Source organism: Erinaceus europaeus, chromosome 6, assembly GCF_950295315.1.
Source record: "Erinaceus europaeus chromosome 6, mEriEur2.1, whole genome shotgun sequence".
NCBI lineage: Eukaryota > Metazoa > Chordata > Mammalia > Eulipotyphla > Erinaceidae > Erinaceus > Erinaceus europaeus.
The window spans coordinates 54,278,379-54,300,643 of record NC_080167.1 but is presented as its reverse complement, the minus strand read 5'-3'; the positions used below and the strand labels follow the sequence as shown (position 1 = coordinate 54,300,643).

Genomic DNA, 22,265 nt, shown 5'->3' with positions numbered 1-22,265 from the left:
AGAACTGTATAAGAATTCTTAAAGTGAATTTGACCCAAATTATTTAAGAGAAACTGGAGAGAACAGGAGGTGTAGTGAATATTATTCATCCAATATTTAAGATGAACTCTCCCCAGTGCTGTGCATGTGGAAACTAACTCAGAATATGTCTTTAAATAGGCAATGCAGTGATTTAAATTAAAAAAACTGGAGTATTTTGAATATTCTGAGCCCTAGAAAGCTGATTTTTGAAAGTGATTTTCTTGTTGCTATTAATGCTGCTTCTTTATCTTCATGGAGATATGGACCACCACCACCACCACCACCACCACCCCCCCTAGGATACCAGGATAGTTGTCCACTTTCCCTCATTAAATGATTTCTCTTTCGTTCGTTTGTTTATGTGCTTATAGTTGCTGGGGCTTCGCCACTCTGGGATGAGTTTTTCAGATAGAGACAGAGAGACATGAAGAGATATCACAGTACCAAAATTCCCCCCAGTGCTATGAGGGTCAGGGACTCCAACCTGGTTTGCACACATGGCAAAGCAGTCACCTTCCCAAGTGAGCTGTCTCAATGGCCTGCTTTTCTCTTTCTTGCTGTTTTACTATTTCCTTCTAATTACTTTTTTTGAGACCCATAGCATACCCACCAATTACCAGTTATTATCTAACTATCCTGCTTTTTTCCACCACCACATTTTAATGTAGCTTACATATTGAGTTATAACACATTTATTAAGATAACCCTACTTCAAAGAGATAATTTTAAAAAGTTACATTATTCGTAATTGCTTTTTTGTATTTAAGGACACTTTCTATTTTAAACTGATATATAACATTGATTATGTTTCCGTCATGGTGAAACAATAACATAAGACATCCATTTAGTTATCATTTCATAAAGAAAAATGACCTAAATTCAAATTACTCATTTTCATATGCAGATTTACGATGGACCTAGCATCCATTTCCGCCTAATTGGAAGTTACTGTGGTATCCAGACTGAATCTTTTAGCTCCTCTAGAAATACAATAACATTTCAGTTTATTTCTGACTCTTCAGTCTCAGGGAAAGGGTTTCTTCTGGAGTGGTTTGCTATCAGTGCCTTTGATGGACCTTTACCAACCATTGCTACAGGTATGTTTGGTAATAAATGAAATTTTTTCTAGGGACTGATATGTATGGGTTAATATTTCACATATATATATATGTGTGTGTGTGTGTGTGTGTGTGTGTTGCCCTTGTTTTTTATTGTTGTAGTTATTATTGTTGTTGTTATTGATGTCATTGTTAGATAGGACAGAGAGAAATGGAGAGAGGAGGGGAAGACAAAGAGGGGGAAAGAAAGACAGACACCTGCAGACCTGCTTCACTGCTTGTGAAGCAACTCCCCTGCAGGTGGGGAGCTGGGGGCTCGAACCAGGATCCTTATACATTGGTCCTTGCGCTTGTGCCACCTGCGCTTAACCCACTGCGCTACTGCCCTACTCCCCATGAACTTTCTTATACATATATTTAACTTAATTCTCAAATGTTTGTTAGCTTTTAATAGATATTCACTGAGGTAAGTGTTAAGTGACTGAAAAACTAAACAAAGATATAATATCCACTCTCCATGAGCTTAAAAAAAATGAATGAGTAAAAAAAAAAAAGCAAGCATGGCAAGTAAGAAAGTGTTGTCATAATATCAATCAGGTTATGTTGGTGGCTGAAAAAGCAATACTTCCTTTTTGTTCAGGCTATATATTTGTCCTAAGATAACATGACTCCATAAATAAGGCTATTGAGCTGACAGTAGGATAGGATCAAGATAGAAGGGAAGAGACTCCTGATATGTCTCAGTTTAAAAGTGCTCAGTTTAAAAATGACATGTTACTTTGTGCAAAGTTCATTGGCCAACACTGGCCAAATGGCCTCACTCAGTCACAAAAATATCAAGAAGTGTAGTTTCTCCTTGTGTTTGGAAATGAAAAAAAAATGAATTATTTGACAAACAGTACTAATGATGAATAATAAATGTAAAAACTGGGGAGTCGATCGGCAGCGCAGCGGATTAAGTGCACATGGTGCAAAGTGCAAGGACCAGCTAAGGAATTCCGGTTTGGTTTGAGCCCCTGGCTCCCCACCTGCAAAGGGGTCACTTCATGGGTGGTGAAGCAGGTCTGCAGGTGTCTATCTTTCTCACCCTCCTTTGTCTTCCCCTCCTCTCTCCATTTCTCTCTGTCCTATCCAACAACAACAACAGCAATGGCAATGACAACAAGGGCAACAAAATGGGGAAAATGGCTTCCCGGAACAATGGATTCATAGTGCAGGCACTGAGCCCAAGTGATAACACTGGAGGCAAAAAAAAAAAAAAGTGACAACTGTCTTATAAGTTCACGATAAGAACTTTTATTTGTGAATCTTAAGAATATTTGTCTATGTCATGAAGGAGTTAAATAATTTGGGCTCGGTCCTATGAGATACGAAATTAACTTCACTATGGATGTACTATGATTCAAGCTTGCACTGGTATTGGTCAAAACCTTCTGGAATAGTGGAAAAAGGACCTTTGAAAATCCATTGCTACAGGAAAACAGTGAAAACATTGGCAGAGATAGTCAAAATAGATTGTTGAGAACTTTAGTAATGAATCAAAACTTTCAGTAATCTAGAGAGATTTACTCCAGAAAAATGTTTTGAGTATCAGTATGAACATCTCCATTGTCCCGCATTTCTATCTCTCCCCAGTTAAATTTTGCAGTAACATTTCAGTAATTTAATAACTATAGTACCTGTGTAAATCTGTAGCCTAGTACCACTGAAAGGGGTCAAGTAAGACTGGTACTTCAGGAAGCACCCTATTTTCATGGAATGGTGATTATTTGAGCTGTCTGGTAGCTTCCAAGAAGTACTCCCTTGCTTATCTTCATTTGTTCTGCCCTAGAGCCCTACCCCTAAAATGTTTGGTGAAAGCAGCCAGTGATAATTGTTAGTCACTCCATGTGGTCAACATCACAACTGTGTGTGACTATTATCTGTTGCAGCAAAGAAGAGACTTAACCGAAAATATTTTTTAATCTTTATTTTTTAGATAGAGACAGCCAGAAATGGAGAGGGAAGGGGGGTAACAGAGGGGGAGAGAGACAGAGAGATACCTACAGCCCCTGCTTCACTACTTGTGAAGATTTCCCCATGCAGTTGGGGACCAGGGGCTCGAACCTGGGTCCTTGCACACTGTAACATGTGTGCTCAACCAGGTGCGCCACCACCTCCCCCCCTCCCCGAAAATGTTTAAGGAAAAAGAGAGGAGTGAGATATATTTGATGGGGTTTTGCAAAGCTCTGACCTATTCCTGGAGATAGAAGGGTACATGCCCAGGAAAATGATGCACAAAGTCTTTTAATCTCTTGCCTCTTGCAGTCTGTACAAGTAGACGCTGAAGAACAGGACAGCTGTAAAACTGCTGGTATCTTATAGCTATATCTCAACACACACATATACAGGAACTTTCTGAGAAAACACTGAGAGTGATTGGTTCCAGGAATTTAAAGGGATCTGTCTAATCACTAGTTCACCACAAACCTAAACACAGACTTTTAATGACTACACAAAATAACAAATACAGATATTATGGATTATGAAATTTAAAGAAATTTCAAAATTGCCTAGATATAAAATATACAGTAAATGTACTTTTATTAAAAATAATTTATTAAAAGTATTATGTAAGTGCTTTAAAAAATGGTTAAAGTACCTGGGAAGCAGGAACAAAACTCAACCTTGGTAATGATAATAAAGGGGTTGTAGGGAGACAGGCGGTAACTCAGCAGGGTTAAGCGCGTGTGGCACGTAGAGCAAGGACTGGCCTAAGGATCCCGGTTCGAGCCCCTGGCTCCCCACCCAATGGGGAGTCACTTCACAAGTGGTGAAGCAGATCTGCAGGTGTCTATCTTTCTCTCCCCTTCTCTGTCTTCCCCTTCTCTTTCCATTTCTTTCTGTCCTATCCAACAATGACAACATCAATAACAACAACAACAATAATAAGTACAACAATAAGAAAAAATAAGGGCAAAAAAAGGGAATAAATAAATATTTAAAAATAAAGGGGTTGTCTATATGGTCTTACTTCATGTTTAATAAACAATGGTTATTTGTTAGTGAAGGGCAAAATTATGATGAAAGAGTAGACTACAGCGTGTCATATACAAAAAATAAATTGTGAAAGTCTCAGCTGTCTGAATCCTTAGGTTTAATAAAGTGGATATTTTGATGAGGAAATTATTTTAATTCATTGTTTTATCTCACTTTAAAGTGAACATTCTAGTTTCTTTTCCATCATAGCCAATTCAGAGATGTCACTTTTCACTCTGCAGGTGCTTGTGGTGGGGTTCTGAGGACAGGAGATGCACCCATCTTCCTCTTCTCCCCACACTGGCCTGAAAGATACCATAATAATGCTGACTGCTCATGGCTTATCCATGCTCCTGATTCGACTGTAGAACTCAACATCCTTTCCATGGACATTGAATCTCATAAAACATGTGAATATGATAAACTTGTGATAATTGATGGTAAGAAACATAAAACAGGGCTGGTTGGTTAAGCACACATAATACTATGCTCAGGGACTTGGGTTCAAGCCCCCACTCCACACCTGTAGCAGGGATGATTCATGAATAGTTAAGCAGGTCTGCAGGTATCTCTCTCTCTCTCTTTCCCTCTGTCCTATCTAACAAAATGGGAAGAAAGAAAAAGAAAAAAAATGCCTCCAGGAGAGGTTGGATTTGTAGTACAGACACCAAACTCCAGTAATATCCCCAGAGGCAATAGAAAGGAAGGAAGGAAGGAAGGGAGGAAGGAAAGAAAGAAAGAAGGAAGAAAGGAAAGAAGGAAGGGAGAGAGAGAGAGAGAGAAAGTAAGAGAAAAGAGGGAACAACAAGAAGTAGGGAGGTGGCTCAGCTGTAGAGCTCACATCCCTTGCATGTGTGAGGCCCCCAGTTCAGTTCTCAGCCCCACATATGGTGAAATGGTCTCTCAATTTCATTATATATAATATCTATCTATTCCACTAGGATTATCTCTGGGGCTCAGTACCTGCACAACTTTGCCTTTCTCACTGGCCATTTATTTTTCCTTTTTGATAGAGAATAGGAGAACGAGAGACTGAGAGGAGGGGAGATACTGCAGCAAAGCTACTCTCATGAAACTTCCCCCGTGGGTGCTACCATGTGATAAACCAGGGTTCAGAACTCAGGCCCTTGCACATAGTACACTCTACTGAGTAAGCTGCCTTCTGACCCTCAAACAAATGTTTTTGAAGCATAAATAAATAAATAAACATTTAAAAGAAGCCCAGAAACTATCATGTCTTAACTCAGATTTACTTACATTTGATAATAGAATTTGTCTACTGCCTTTGTATGGAGTTGCACAGAAGTCAGTGAAGGTGCCATGTACCAGAATTGGCTACAATTTGTAAAGAATGGAGGAAAACTTTAAATTGACTTTAACAAAATAATCCATATACTATATTGACCTTCCTTAAAAGAAACACCATATTTGATTGAAGTAGGAAGCCATTTTCTGTGTTGTTGTCGGATAATGCTGCCTTCTTATTGAAAGGCCTTGAAAATAAACATTATAGTTTTATACTTTAGAACCCAAGTATGAAAAATATAGCCTCTTTTGCTCATAATACTTGATCTTCAGCAATTAAAGTAATTCATAATGTAGACCAGCCTTTTGTGTATTCAGTCATACTGGTTCTCCATCACCAATCCCAGATACTCCAATTTTGTGCTAGAAAGATCTAATAAGTCAGTTTTTGGAAAGACAGTGGAGACTGCCAAAGAAGTCTTATTATGAAAAGAATAAAGGAAAATGCACAGTGGTATCATTAAAAGCTTGAGCCAGAATGATGGAACCCAGAGTGTCCTTGTGCATGAGAATCCTTATAGCTCCAAGTAATGGTACTATGTGACCTACATTGGCTAGGTTGCAAATGGTACTGGAGGAGACATCAAAACCTATGTTCACACTGACATGTCCATTCTTTGTTCATAGGAGACAACATTTTGGCCCCACAGCTAGCAGTTCTCTGTGGCAGAGACATTCCTGGACCCATCAGGTCTACTGGAGAATACATGCTGATTCGATTCACCTCGGACTCCAGCGTAGCCAGGGCGGGCTTTAATGCATCCTTTCACAAAAGTAATTTGCTCAAAGACTTTATTCTACAATCTGCTCTCATCTCTTTCTCTCCCCTAATAATCCAAACACAAGTTAGATGTCAGTGCACATGGGATCCTGGTTAGCCCTGTATTGCTAAATTCATGTCAGGCTCTGAGTTCTGATCCAAAACAGTACTGTGGCCAAGTTTTACCAAAGAGCCCCCTTGCTGCATTTTTCTGAGTGGGTACCTTCCTCTCACAAAAGAAGATGTGTTTGTGGTAGGTACAAGAAGAAGATTGTTAAAACAAAATTTCAGCTGAGAGTTGGAACTAGAAGATACTACAAATTCTCATAACATCATTACAGTAGTAAGTCAGAGAGAGTTATATTCAATCTAGAAAACAATCAGTCAGAGCAATAGAGAAGGTATCTTCATAAACCCTTTAGATGGAGCCATCCATTTCAAGGCTGGCTTTCAAGGAAGAATTTGTTGTTCTTGAAGTATGAAATTGATGACTCTGAGAATGTACACAGTATTTGGAAGGCTATCATGTTGGTATGATCAGGGCTTTCAAAACTCAACAAAATCTGAACTCTAATAATAACTTTAAGTTTAAATTGGATGAGGGAAGTAACTGATATAATAGGAAATATCAAAAGGCTCATTTTAATTTAAAACAATTTTGAAATAGACATAAAATTAATATTTCCTTCAGTATTTTATACACACACACACACACACACACACACACTTTTTATAGAGAGCAGCCAAAGATAAATGGTCTTCCTCACACTCTAGGGAGGTAGGTTGCATAGTGGTTGAAGAGAATAGGTTTCAAATAAGATCTGTTTCCACCTGTGTAATTTAACTGGTTGTGTGAAGTCTATATTTAATTGCTAGTGAATGGTTCAGTTCCTGGCAACTGGCACATTTATACCTCTCTATCTACTCTCTTTCCTCACATCCAAACAGTTCCCTCTCACACACACATATGGCTACTTGTGATACATAGGTACATTGAATTTCATTATTTTATACACACACCCCAATTTGCTTAGATAATATTCTTCTCAAATTTAGTAAATTGAAAACACAGCCATTCCATTTATTTGAGTCAAAAATTTTAACATAGTCCTTTATGCTTTTATCACATCATAAATCCTAATCATCAACAAATTACAGTGGTTCTCTAGATTCCAATTATTTCTCACCATTTTCACTGCTGCCATCCTAGTCTAGACATTACCATCTCTTCTTCAGCCCAACCTATAGCCTTCTTGTTTGACACCCTACTTCTGCTTTTTCCTGCTTCTTGTGTCTAAATATTGAAGATAGAGTTTTTTGTTTATTTTTTCCCAACAATTTAGCTCAAACCATACCATCCTGATGCTCTCAAAACTCTACAGGGTCTTTCTTTTTCAAAATAGGTTCTTCTACTTTACTGTGTGGCCTGGTCCTGCTACATTTTGAATCTCTCGTTCTATTTTCTGTGATGTATTTTTTAAAAATATAACCTTTATAGTGTTATCTTACCTAGGTGAGATATGAGAGAATGTTCTCTCATAAAAGCATATACAAACCTTGCTACCTCCTTTTATTCAGGTATCTGTTCAGAAATTACTGCCAACACTTCTACAAATAATACAGCATCAGTCTCCCTTTCCCCAAATTCTTGTTCTTTGTGGATCTTACCACAGTCTCGCCTATTGTGTATATGCATTTTATTTTATTTTATTTTATTTTATTTTTTATCAGAGCACTGCTCAGCTCTGGCTGATAGTGGTGTGGGGGATTGAATCTGGGACTTCGGAGCCTCAGGCAAGAGTCTCTTTGCATAATGATTATGCTATCTACTCACCACCTAATATGCTTTTTGAAAGTCTCACTCATATCTAGACTAAGCTTCCGGTAAGTAATATGTCTCTATTGCTTATATCTATCCCCATTTTTAGAAACCACAATAGTAAAAGAGTACCAGAGACTGAGTGTTTAATGCTTCTGCTGGTCATATCTCATGCTCTGGTCCCAGTTAGTGTTGAACCACATTTCTATCACCTACCTATACTAAAATCCTCAAGAAAAACAAGAAAGCATAAAATTCACTTTTAAAATGGCATCTCAATAACCTACCTTTATTCTTCTTGGGAAGGTTGTGGTGGATATTTGCATGCAAACAGAGGGATTATTACATCACCCAATTATCCAGAGACCTACCTTCCCAGCCTCAACTGCTCTTGGCATGTCCTGGTTCAGAGTGGTCTGACCATCGCTGTCCACTTTGAACAACCCTTCCAAATTCCAAATGCAGACTCTTTGTGCAACCAAGGAGATTATTTGGTGGTAAGTCTTGCTACCTTTTCTATTATCTCTGTAGACTTTACCCAGAAAACGATGACTTCTCTCTTCTGGGACTTACATTGGTAAGAATTTTTCAATCCTCTCAATATAAAGAAATTTATGCAATTTAAATTTATTTCTCCCAGCTGAAAAATGGACCTGACAGCTCTTCTCCACCCATGGGGCCCCATGGGGGAAATGGTCACTTTTGTGGCAGTCGTCCTTCATCCACCTTGTTCACCTCAGATAATCAAATGTTCGTTCAGTTTATTTCTGATGACAGTAATGGAGGGCAAGGATTTAAAATCCAATATGAGGCAAAGAGCTTAGGTAAGTATTTTTACTGATTGTATTTACTATAGACTATAAAACATTAATCCCCTAATAAAGAAATATAAAAAGCATTTTTACTGATAATAGTGTCTTTTTCTTTCCTGAAACTGTTCTTCTGTATTTAAATATATTTGACAAAAATAAAAATCTCAAGATTTTTCTGAATTAAATTAATAATAAATAATAATATATTAACAATTATACAGTTAATATAGTAATGACATTTAACAAATATCAAGTTAAATTTTTCAATATAAATATAACATTAAAAGTCATATTTGTTCAATGTAAATATATTTCACATATTGACACGTATTTACCACATATGTAAATATACTTATATATAACAATAAAATATTTAATATTAATATAGGTTAAATAATATAGTTACCTGTTATTTATTAATAGTACATTTTATTACATAAACAATATTATATATAACATAATTATATCTAACATATAAATTAATGCCTATTATCAAGTACTTACTATATACATGATGCATTCAATATTCCATTGAGACTACTTTTTTTTTTAATTTTTTATTTAAGAAAGGATTAATAAACAAAAACATAAGGTAGGAGGGGTACAACTCCACACAATTCCCACCACCCAATCTCCATAACCCACCCCCTCCCATGATAGCTTTCCCATTCTCTAGCCCTCTGGGAGCATGGACCCACGGTCACTGAGGGTTGCAGAAGGTAGAAGGTCTGGCTTCTGTAATTGCTTCCCCGCTGAACATGGGTGTTGACTGGTCGGTCCATACTCCCAGTCTGCCTCTCTTTTTCCCTAGTAGGGTGTGTCTCTGGGGAAGCTGAGCTCCAGGACACATTGGTGGGGTCTTCAATCCAGGGAAGCCTGGCCAGCATCCTAGTGGCATCTGGAACCTGGTGATTGAAAAGAGAGTTAACATACGAAGCCAAACAATTTGTTGAACAATCATGGATCCCAAGCTTGGAATAGTGGAGAGGAAGTGTTAGGGAGGTACTCACTGCAAACTCTAGTGTACTTCTGCTTTCAGGTATATATTTTGCAGTAGTTTATGGATACGTGTGCACATAAGCTCTCTTGAGACTACTTTTTAAGGAGTATACTTTTAATCCCATTCTACTGAAAAATAAAATGAGGTTTAGAGTTTTCCCAGGTCACTTACTGAGAGTAAATAAAAATTTTCTGTGAGTATGAATTGAACTGATCATATAGATCCTCTGAAATTTCTTAGACTTGCCCTGTATAAAATGTCTTATTATAGGTTATATTTAAAGAAATGCTGTCAGAATGTGGGGCAGGGCAGTGGCACACTCCATGCAGTGTACACATTACCATGCTTGAGGACCTACTTGTAGGGGGAAGCTTCACAAGTGGTGGTGCAATGGGCAGGTCTCTTTCTCCCTCTCCGATTCCCTCTATAAGAAAAATATGACCATTAAGATCAGTGGAATCATTATGCAGGCACTGAACCTCTGCAGTAACCCTGATGGCAAAAAAAGAAAGAAAGACAGGAAGAAAGAAAGGAAGAAAGAAAGAAAGAAAGAAAGAAAGAAAGAAAGAAAGAAAGAAAGAAAAGAAAAAAGAAAAGAAAAGAGAAGCAAATGATGATCTCCTTGTTTTGTAATTATGTTTTAAATGGGATGGGCAGGCAGCATCATGGTTATGCAAAGACTTGTGCTTGAGGCACTGAAGTCCCAGATTCAGTCCTTAGTACCACTATAAACCAGAGCTGAGCAGTGCTCTGGTAAAAAAAAATGTTTTAATAAACACATGAACTGATTCTCCTATTACTCACTGAAATATACAGTACAGAAGTGATTTTACTTATGCTTGATTGTAATTATATTTAATTCTACTATAATGATTTAATTTTTGTGATAGCTGTTTTTGTATAATGTCTGATTTAACAAATGTTGGAATAAGGCATAGCTTTGAAAGAGTAGTGCCTATAGAGTCTTAATCTTTGCATACTTCCCAAAATTAAATAATATATCTTTCATCCTAATAAGTAATCTTAACCCCAAATTCCTGAATATATTTCAAAATACATACTAACCTAATTGAAGTTATATATTTCACTGCATGTTCAGCATTTGAAAGACCAGCATAACTTCTTTATTGGAGGAAAGAAGAAGAAGTAGGTCTCTACCAGCTAGCCTCAATAGGTTCCAGGTCTATGGGGGATGTCCTCCTTTCTGTAATATACACTCTGGCAGCTGCAGGGAGAATTTAAAAAACAGTATACATACATCAGTACCATTGCTTTACTTTTAAAGGAAAACTCAAAGTAGTTTGCTGAGAAAAAATGAGAAGAATAAACTGTCTAGGTAGTTAAATAATTGTTGTAGTGTATATTTAAAAAGAAGAAGGTTGTTTGACAATGTTGAGGACAGAGAGCATGTTTTTGTAGTGGCATCAATTTCCATGGTGGTTTGAACTGAGATTTTTGCAAGGAGTCTGAAAATAAGACCAGGAGCTAAGGTGCTCAGGCGGTGTGGGTGTGGGTGGGGGATAGAAGTTTCAGGTCATAAATTGGAAGTGAGAGTGTTTTGTATATATACCTATCACAGGGAGGTAGGAAATTGTACCCATGTGTCAACAACTATACTATAAATCATTAACCTCCTAATAAAATGATAAAAAAAAAAAACAAGGACCAAGATAGTTAAAGGTGGTCAAAGAGATGTGAAGTTTAGGGTTTCAGAAATGAAAGAGTTGGGGTTAATGACAAAATCTAGGAGATGGTCAAATGTGGCTGAATGATAGTGGAAATAGATGTCAAAGGAACTGAGCAGATCCAGTATTTGTGAGGCTAAGTTATTGGATAGGTTAATTTCATTGGCCTTGTTAGTATCCAGTTTCTTCTTGTCTGTTATCTTAAATGAAATGTAAAAAGTGCTTATTTATAACAGGAAAGCATGTTGACAGGAAACTTTGACCTTAAAAAAATAAGTTAAAAAAATGTTTGAAAATCTCAGTTATTAAAACAATAACCAGGGCCAGGTGATGAGCACACAAGTTACAGTACACAAGTTACAGTATTCAGGCCCCTAGACCCCACATGCAGGAGTAATGCTTTGCAAGAGGTGAATCAGTGTTGCAGGTGTCTCTCTGTCTCTCCTTCTCCATCACCCTCTTCCCTCTCAATTTCTGGTTGTCTTTATCCAGTAAAATAAAGAAATAAAGCTAATAAAATTTTTTAAAAGAAACCCAAAACAAACAAACAAAATACTAAAAACTGGCAAGTCAATTCTTTCATGATCTACAATTTATTGCCCTTCAGATACACATTTCAAGGTCACAGCTCTGCATCCTGTTACTGCGCTGAACATTTCTTGTGCTGCTATCATGCTCGTGCATCTACAGACATCTCTAAGTGGTAGATGTCCATTAGTGCACACACAATGCTCTGCTACATCTATGTACCCTAACCACTTACTGGCTTTAAAGAAAGAGTAAAATTTTCAATGATAATATAAAATTTGGCTAACTGAATGTTCACAGTGCTCATCAGCCCCCTCAATGAACAGATTCTAAATTTGTTTAAAAAAAGAAAGGAAGATAATTCTGGATGAAAGGAAATTGAGAGAGGAAATGTAGATACATTTACTTTTAAAATGATCGTGACAGTTGACTGTGTCCTCTTCCTCCAGACTGTAAACTGATTTTACCCTATTTCCTGACAGCTTGTGGAGGCATTATCTATATCCATGATGTAGATTCTGCTGGCTATGTGACCTCCCCCAACCACCCTGACAATTACCCCCAACATGCTGATTGCATTTGGCTCATCACTGCTCCTCCTGGGAAGCTCATAAGACTGCATTTTGAAGAGGAATTCAATATTGAAGCAACACCCAAGTAGGTCACCTCCATTTAATTTTTCTCTGGCTCACAGTTAGTATTCTGGCTAGCTGCCATAACTCAGAATAATTCATTTCTTGTTTTTCTCAGCAACGTAGACTGCATAGGAAATGCAGAGACAGAGAAAGGAAATACTTAATGTTCAAGTCTGAAAACACTGCCTGCCAGCAACTCTCCTGCTGAGCAGATTATGAACATAGATATTATCCCTTGTGGCAGAGTGCACATCCTCCAGGAGACACAGGATGGCTGTTGGAGATTTATCAATATGTTACCCCTTCTTCCTGCAGGAAAAATTTAGTGTCTCTGGTAGATGAGTATTTGTTTGCTCAGTCTTACACTCAGTATCTTACTTGGTAAAAAAAAAAATCTGTTTAACAAAGAAACATTTATGTATGTGACATCAGAGGTTGCCAAGGTCAGAAATAATAATAGCACAGTTGGGGGGTGGGGGGGTGCACCTGGTTTAGTTCCCACATTACCATGTGCAAGGACCCAGGTTTAAACCCTGCTCCCCATCTACAGGGTGAGAAGCTTCAGGAGTGGTCAAGCAAATATTGCAGGTGTCTCTTTGTCTCTCTCCCTATCTTGTCTTCTCATTTTATTTCTCTCTATCCTATCAAATAACAAAAGGGAACAAAAGAGGAAGAAATGGCCACTGGGAACAGTGGATTCATCATGCACTGAGCCACAGCAATAACTCTGGTTTCAATAAAAACCGAAATGAACAAACAAAAGCTATAATTTCTTGATCTCTAATAAGAACTCTTAAAGGTTTACAAACCAGAAAGTCTTACTATGTTGAAGACAAAGTAAGAAATCACACAGACTGAAAAAACTCTGTATTTTGTTCTTCCTTTAACACAAATGTGTACCCAATTGTATGAATATAATCATGATCCAAACTTAGATGCAAGAGCCCTTGTTTACCATTTCTAGGTACCTGATGTAATGTTACTCTCATACTAATTCAGCATTGATCATCTGGTTGACTTTCTCAAGAAATATTGGGCAAATATTTCCCCTCTTTTATGGATCCAGAACATTCTGGCTGAGACTCTATTAATTCATGTTACTGAGCTCACAGGGGGTCTTAGTTGGGTGTTATGTGTCCTGACATCAAGTGAAATGAAATTCTTGGTTTTTATCTTATGTTTAGTTTTAGTGTATATACAGTAATATATTTAATCAGCCCCCTTTTTGAAAAATTGAGACTGTTCCCAACCTCGTATTTTATTTTTCTATCATGAATATCATTGTAAGAAATATCCTTGGCTAAGCAATTTAAACATGCCCAAGTGTACATACACATAGCATATAGACGTAGAATATTTTGTTATTGATCCTGAAAAATCTTGATAGATGTTGCCACATCCACTACATAGATAGATCAGATTATGTTATCGGAAGACATGAGCATCTTTCCATGCATTCTTGCCAATATAGAGCACTATCAAATTTTATGATCTTTGACAGAGATACTCCTAAAATAGCTTTGTGAAGGATAACTTTGAAAAACTGCTAGAGCTAAAGGAAAGCAAGTAAACAGTCTTCAGTGTTTACATACAAAGTCTTCCTTGCACCTGTTAACGAAAGAGTAAATTTTGGTTATAAAAATAATATACATTATAAAGTGGCACACCACTTAAGCTGCCGTGTCTTACTATCCTCTGCTACAGAAATGATGGTTTAATAATACTTTTGGTTAGTTGTCTGCCATCAGATATGTCAAAGCAACTGATTTTTACAAAGTAAACAAAATTTTCTTTCCACTGCAGCTGTACATCTAGTTATCTTGAGTTGAGAGATGGAGTTGATTCCGATGCTCCAATACTTTCTAAATTTTGTGGGAGATCTTTGCCAAGGACTCAACTGTCTTCTGGAGAGGCGATGTATTTGAGATTCCTGTCTAGCAACAGTTCCACTCATGTGGGATTTAAGGCCAAGTATTCTATAGGTAATTTTAGTTTTATATTCAGTTTATAAAGTAATGACAATTAAATATATTAAAATTTTTTAATGATACCATCTTAAGCCTTTCTACCTGCCTAATCTAAACAGTTATTTTAATAATAGAAATAAAGCATGTAAGTGTTTAAAATCACAAAGTTGCTTAGCAATTTTAATTTTTACTTTTTATTTCCATTTTAAAACAACAAACTTTTCAATTTTTCCTAAGTTGTTTGTGAAGCCAATACTTAGTTCCATTCTTATTTCTTCTTAATGTGAAATATGTGTACACATATTTATATAATACTTTATATAGTAAAACTCTTTAGTGATTAAAAATAGTATTTAAAACAGTGAATTTGATTTCCTCACTATTAATAGATAATTGAGAATTTTCCCTTGTGTCTCTAGTGCCAAATCAATCACCTAATATAAAGCAGGTCATCTCCTCATTGCTTTGAATTCTTGACTTTAAAAGTCATCAATGAACTTGCATACTTAAGATTCACTATAATATGGTTTACTATATAGAATTTAATATCTGGTAGGCCTGAGTAGTAACCAAACATTTGATACAACTAAAAATTGAAACTCTTCTTTTTTTAACAATATTTAACTTACACAGGTCATTTTATAGCCTGAGGAAAATATATATAATTCTATATAATAGTCATATCCAGCTGATAAGAAATAATTGAACTGTAATATTCAAGGTCCTGAGATAGCAATTACTGCTGTAAAACATTTAGATTGGAAAAAGTAGCCATCACTAATCAACCACAACACCCCTTTCAGCTGAACTTGAATTCCGTCTTCAAAATCACCAATGCAGGGCATGCAGCAAGTCCTCTCACTCTTATCAGTTGGTTTTTAAAATGGAACCTACTTGCCACTGATGGCTCTTACAAAGTGTCCCAGGAGAACTAAAGAAATGCTGCTGAACATGCTACACAGTAGTCTTTCATCTTCCATTTCCCATGATTGGGATGGTGTCCCTCTACATCAACAACAGATATCAAATAATAAAGGAGACACTAGCCAAAAATCTTAAATATCTTAAAACATCAGTTCAAATTCACTTGGAACTAAAAGTTTTTGAATGTGCTAATTAAATTAAAGGAAAAGGGGAAAAATCGTGATAGAATCTGTTCTTCGTTTTTCAGCTCAGTGTGGGGGAACTGTGACTGGGCAAAGTGGTGCCATTGAGAGCATCGGATACCCAACACTTCCATATACAGACAGTTTACTTTGTGAGTGGTATCTCCAGGGCCCCTCAGGGCATTATCTCACCCTCCACTTTGAAGACTTTAACCTTCAGAGCTCCTCTGGCTGTGAAAAAGACTTTGTGGAGATCTGGGAAAACCATGCCTCTGGTCAGTGAAATCTGTCTGCTGTCTTCTAGGGTGTGTTTATTTCAGTGTCTTCATTCAGACTTTGAAGTTTCTTCGTTTCTAAGAAAGACAAAACTATGCCTGTTATTTACAGAGATGTGCAGATCAATCAGCTCTGGGCATTGCCTGCTTTTCTTTCCATCGGTTTCTACCATAAATAGCAGGTGTCCAGATTTCCAAGTGTCATTGTGTCTGAAGGCCACCTTGAGAGAGTATTGTGTTCAGAAAGTATTATCTTCCTTCCACTCCATTGACAGTTGTTTGAGGGTCCTCCCAGAGGGCCAGGAGAATAAAGGATAGCATATTCTGACAATAGTGACATTAATTCCATATAGTTGTTAGACTTAGAATTTTCATTTATTTTTCTGCTGAGACCATTTCTTGACTGAAATGAGCATGTCTTCTTGACTGCGGGTTTTGCTGCATTTCATATATTTGAGTAGGTCACTTTTCTTTCATATTTGTCTTGATCCTCTTCAAAGAAATAACCATTTCCCCATTGGCAGGGTTATTTATTTAGTTATTTATCTATTTATTTATTTTTGCACATATAGACTATCTCAAATAGTAGTTAAATGGACTTGATCACCTAGACTAAGTATATGTAATTATTTTTTTCTTACAGGAAATTTACTGGGCAAATACTGTGGTAACACCATTCCAGAGAGAATAGACACTTCTAGTAATGTGGCTTTGGTCAGATTTGTCACGGATGATTCAATTTCTGCCTCAGGATTCAGGCTGCAATTTGAATCCAGCTTGGAAGGTAAGTTTACGCACTGATTAAAATATGTTTGTGTCTACACAGAACAGACACCATGCTAAGCATTGCTATTATAATCACTGGACAAATATGTCCTCTGCTTACGTGGTCCATAAAATTTAGTGGAGAGGCAGGAATTTATCAGTCAGTCACATTCTTAAATGAAAAATTGCACCTCGAGTGCCTTAGTGGGAAGGAATTAGTGCTGTGAAAACTCCAGAGAGATGAGAGTTGTGCTTTAATATCCTAGCATTGACAAACTCAGGTGGAATAATGACCCTTTCCAGAAAAATACCAGATAATTACTTTAGCCTTCTGATTTTCCTGACTCTTGATATTACTTCATTTATTGGTCTCTCATATTTCCTGGGCCATAATGATAAAATTCTGCTAGTGAGTTATCATCTAAGGAAGCAAGATTAAATACTAAATATTAACGAAAGGAAGTAAATACTGATGTTTTCTATAAGTTCTCACAGATATGTAGTATAAATAAAAGCAATGATTTTGTCTAGAGGAATAATAAAGAATTCTTTAACCTTGGAAATTAAAAAAAAACTACTTTACTAAAGGGACCATTTTGATTGGATGGGAAGTATTCTTAATTTTTTTTTCTTTGTTTTTTTTTTTTCCCCTCAGAGTGTGGTGGGGATCTCCAGGGCCTGATTGGAACATTTACTTCTCCCAACTATCCAAACCCAAATCCCCATGGCCGGATCTGTGAGTGGAGAATTACTGTGCAGGAGGGCAGACGGGTCACCCTAACGTTCAACAACCTGAGGCTGGATGCTCAACCATCCTGTAACAGTGAACGTGTGACAGTAAGTCATCTGTGCCGTCAAGGATATGCCTGCCACTTATTGGAGGAGTTTGTTGACTCATAAATCACAGTCACAAAAGCAGATCAGGAATATTCTCAGGAGTATCCATACCCTGTTTTTTGGGGACCATTACAAGTATTTTTTTTAATTTTTATTTATAAAAAAGAAACAACGACAAAAACCACAGGATAAGAGGGGTACAATTCCACACAATTCCCACCACCAGAAATCTGTATCACATCCCCTCCCCTGATAGCTTTTTTATTCTTTATCCCTCTGGGAGTATGGACCAAGAGTCATTATGGGGTACAGAAGGTGGGAGGTCTGGCTTCTGTAATTGCTTCCCTGCTGAACATGGGCATTGGCAGGTCAATCCATACTCCCAGCCTGTCTCTCTCTTTCCCTAGTGAGGCAGGGTTCTGAGGAAGCAAGGCTACTTTAACGATGACTTTCTTTTTTTTTTTTTTTTTTTTTTGCCTCCAGGATTATTGCTGGGGCTCAGTGCCTGCACCATGAATCCACTGCTCCTGGAGGCCATTCCCCCCCCCTTTTTGTTGCCCTTGTTGTGGTTATTGTTGTTGTTGATATCATTCATTGTTGGATAGAACAGAGAAAACCCGAGAGAGGAGGGGAAGACAGAGAGGGGAGAGAGAAAGATAGATACCTGCAGACCTGTTTCACTGCCTGTGAAGCGACTTCCCTGCAGGTGGGGAGCCAGAGGCTCGAACTGGGATTTTTATGCCATTATTTGTGCTTTGTGCCATGTGCACGTAACCTGCTATGCCACTGCCCAACCCCCACAATGACTCTTTAGTCACTATCAGGCCACCACATCAGTTGGGTCCCTAGTCGGGGAGTCCTGGGATTCTGCAAAAGATCTAGACCTCAAATAGATCTCTCTCCATTGTTACTGTTCATCTCCATCAGGAATAACACAATAGACTCCTTTGTGGGCCCCCATAGGACCTTGCCCTTAATGTGGATCAACAACAGTAGAGAATGTTCCATCCTCTGAAGGGAGGCTAGACAACATACTCTATCTACCAACTGAGGAAGATGGGTCTTGAAATTGGGGCAGGATGGAACATTCCTACTCATGACCACAGAATGAGAGCTCAGACCTACAGGGATGCAGAGGTCACATAGGCTCCTAAGGTGAATATGGGCCCTAGATCAGATCAAATCGATGAGGTTTACAGTCAACAATATTTATACACCTTTCCCAGATTTGGGAGCTACTCTCTTCCCTGATACAGCTTTCTAGCCCTTTCTCCAGCCATGACATCATCTCCCCAGACAATAACTTGGGTCTACCAGCATATCAGATGTCAGGCTCAGGAAAAAACTAGTATAGTTATGGGCCCTACATTACAAGTATTTTGGAAAAAAAAGTTGAAATTAACTGACAAAGTCACTGTAAGAACTACTTTAAGAGAAAACTGGTTGTCATTACATACATCAAGACCTTAAATAGGTACACCTTAAGAGCAAATGATTATCATATATAGTAAAATTATTTAAACAGAGAAAAATTAAGCTCAGGCAGCTTATAAATGAATGGAATCAGAGTCACAGAACAAGTCCTTTAGCAAAAGAGAGTCAATGAGAGATCAGTAAGATAGCTCACCTAGATAACATGCCCGCTTTGTCATGCCCAGGCCTTGGCTGGAGACCACCACTCACTGTGCTGGAGGAAGCCTCACTGCTATCTTCCCCTTTGTCTCTTTGCCTGTTTCTCTCTTTATATCTAAAAAAGTCAGCTTGGAACAGTGAAGCCCTCACAATGACAAGAAATATTGGGTTTCTGGAAAAATCATTATGGATTTTCTTATGTTTTTTTTTCTTTTTACTTTTTTAAAAAATATTTATTTATTTCCTTTTGTTGCCCTTGTTTTATTGTTGTTGTTGTTGGATAGGACAGAGAGAAATGGAGAGAGGAGAGGAAGACAAAGAGGGGGAGAGAAAGTTAGACACCTGCAGACCTGCTTCACTGCCTGTGAAACAATTCCCCTGCAGGTGGGGAGCCAGGGTTGAACCGGGATCCTTAGCCGGTCCTTGTGCTTTGCACCACCTGTGCGGAGGAAGACCAGGTTCATGAACCAGGGTCTCTGCACATTAAAAGTGTTCTACTGGGTGCACAGCCATCTGGCCTCTATAAATTACTTTTGAAGGCATTTAAAACTATTCATCAGGGTCAGAAAAAGAGCTCACTTGGATAGTGTGTTGCCTTGCTATGTGTGTGACTCAGACTCATGTCTAGCCTCCACTGTATCGAAGGAAGCTTTAGTGCTGTGGTTTCTTTCTCTTCTCCTACCCCTTTCTCTGCCTCTTGGCCCCCCTGTCTCTATCTGAAAAATAAAATAAAGTTAAAACAAAAAAAAAACATGCTTTAGACCATCATAGTATAAATTTAAATACGTCTCTCCAAATAACAGAGATTCTAAAGCACTATCAAGGAAAATAACTTGTATTAGAGATAGCTGACCCAAGAGACTGTGCACTGTATCCTGACTGAGAGCCTGGGGCAATCTGGGAGTAACATGCCTAACACTAGGGGAAACTCCATGAACAGTTAAGCAGTGCTTGTGGTATCTCTCCTCTTTCCTTTTGTCTCTCCCTCTCTGTTTTTATCTGAGGTTTGAACATGTACAATGAACACATGCATGATCAAAGGACCAGTAAATAAAAAATAAGAAAGAGAAACTGCCTGTCAGTGCACTCTGTAAACTTTGATGTAAGCACAGGGTCACATCTACTTTACACTTAGAGTACAATTCCTAGTTGCAAAGAGAACAGCAGTGTTTCATTTGTCACCATATGGCAGGAGGGCATTACTTCAATACTTTTATTTGAGTGAAATGACCCTGATGCCACACAGGGTCTATGCTCTGGGTAGCATAGAGGTTTGTGGAACTGAGCAAGGAACTCCTATTGCTAAGTGATTCATTTTAGAATAGTATCTCCTTGAAAGAAAGTGTGTGTGTGTGCTGGGGATATAATATCCCAGGAAATATTGTGAAAATGAACTGCATGTCTAAAAGTCAGGCTATTTTTCCAACAGGTGTTCAATGGCATTAGAAACAACTCACCCCAGCTAGAGGAACTGTGCAGTAATGTGAATGTAAACAACGAGATCACATCTTCAGGGAACACAATGAAAGTTGTTTTCTTCACTGATGGGTCCAGGCCTTATGGAGGTTTCACTGCCTCCTACACGTCCAGTGAAGATGCAGGTAATATAGAATGTTATACATGTATTGTCTTAAGCATCTACTCTGAAGATGCCCTGTTGCTATTGTCAGATGCAGCAAGGTCATGTTTGTCCTTTATCAATCACGATTAGACCTGGGATTATCTACATAAAATGAATATATGCAGCCAGACAGAGAGTTCATGCCAGTTCACTTGGATAGTATGTTTCTTTGCCTTGTGTGCAACTACCTCTCTGGCTCCCACCACAAGAGTTTCAGTGCTGTGGTTTTGTTCTCTCTCTCTCTCTCTCTCTCTCCAAGAGTCACTCAGATACAGGAGTAGTGAAACCCTAGTGATGAGGAGAAGGAGAAGAGGGGAGGAGGAGGATAAAGGGAGGCAGGGAGGGAGAAAAAATTCATTCCAGATATAATTTTTTTCTGGTTTTGGAAATCAAACTGCTGTTATGAATTAGAAACACATAAAATTGTGAGATGAGTTTAGAGCTTGATCTTGCAGTGTCACCGCTGAGTTGGCCGCTGCTCCTGAAATGCTTGGTTAATGAATGTTTACTTATTAGGAATTAACTTATTCCTGGAGAATAACCAATTTAATTAAAGACAGACTTTTATTGTTTGTCAGGCATCCATTCATATTTTTTCATTTCCTTCTTCCATTGCTCTCTTTCTTCCTTTTTTTGACTGTCACCAGGGCATCACTACTCCAGGCAGGATATATACATAAATATATATATATCCCTACTTTCTGAAGTTTTGCAATTTTCTAAAGAGTTTTAAATGCTGTACTTCTCTTCTTTTTCAATCCATAGAAATTTCTTCAGTAGTTTGAATGTGTGGGTCAGTTCTGCACCCATACAGTGAGTTGACTTCCTTTAGATACAAACACATCAAAACAATAAGATCTTGCGATTGCTTAATTATTGTTCCAGCAGTGTTTGTACTTTCTGTTCTAGCATGAATCTTACTGCCTCTTTCTCTGTTTTTTGTTTGTTTGTTTTCTTAGTGTGTGGCGGGCCCCTTACAAGTTTCCCTGAAGGAAACTTTACTTCTCCTGGATATGATGGAGTCAGTAATTATTCAAGAAACCTAAACTGTGAATGGACTCTCACCAACCCTAATCAGGGAAATTCATCCATTTACATCCATTTTGAGACTTTTTACCTAGAAAGTCACCAGGACTGCCAATTTGATGTCCTCGAGTTCCGAGTGGGTGAGTTCAATCAAAAAGCACTTTGATGTTAGTCTTATGCCAGTAGACCACCAACTGTGAAGGGAGTCAATATACATATACATATGTAAAATTCAAAAGAACAGTTCTCAAACAAAGCCATATTTCTGTGTGTGCCCAGCAGAAACCATTCCTTTTGAGCAGTGAGTGAGATGTATCAACTATGACTCAGCCAGTGTGAAACTTAACCAGCAGAGTGTGCCTCTGCTCTCTTAAGGAGTTCAGGTTGTCCCTCCA

The 22,265-nt window shown here is 37.9% G+C and overlaps 1 protein-coding gene across 1 annotated transcript in view; it reads left to right on the top strand.

Annotated features, from left to right (window-relative positions):
- CUBN (cubilin) overlaps positions 1-22,265 on the top strand; it is a 289,660-nt gene that overhangs the window by 191,246 nt on the left and 76,149 nt on the right. Inside the window, exons 39-50 of the mRNA XM_060192232.1 lie at positions 926-1,118; positions 4,340-4,537; positions 6,030-6,176; positions 8,288-8,478; positions 8,622-8,805; positions 12,489-12,663; positions 14,445-14,623; positions 15,780-15,989; positions 16,633-16,773; positions 17,410-17,591; positions 20,653-20,824; positions 21,804-22,010. Of these exons, the coding sequence (XP_060048215.1) occupies positions 926-1,118; positions 4,340-4,537; positions 6,030-6,176; positions 8,288-8,478; positions 8,622-8,805; positions 12,489-12,663; positions 14,445-14,623; positions 15,780-15,989; positions 16,633-16,773; positions 17,410-17,591; positions 20,653-20,824; positions 21,804-22,010 (2,179 nt within the window). The remainder of the gene's footprint in view (positions 1-925; positions 1,119-4,339; positions 4,538-6,029; positions 6,177-8,287; positions 8,479-8,621; positions 8,806-12,488; positions 12,664-14,444; positions 14,624-15,779; positions 15,990-16,632; positions 16,774-17,409; positions 17,592-20,652; positions 20,825-21,803; positions 22,011-22,265) is intronic.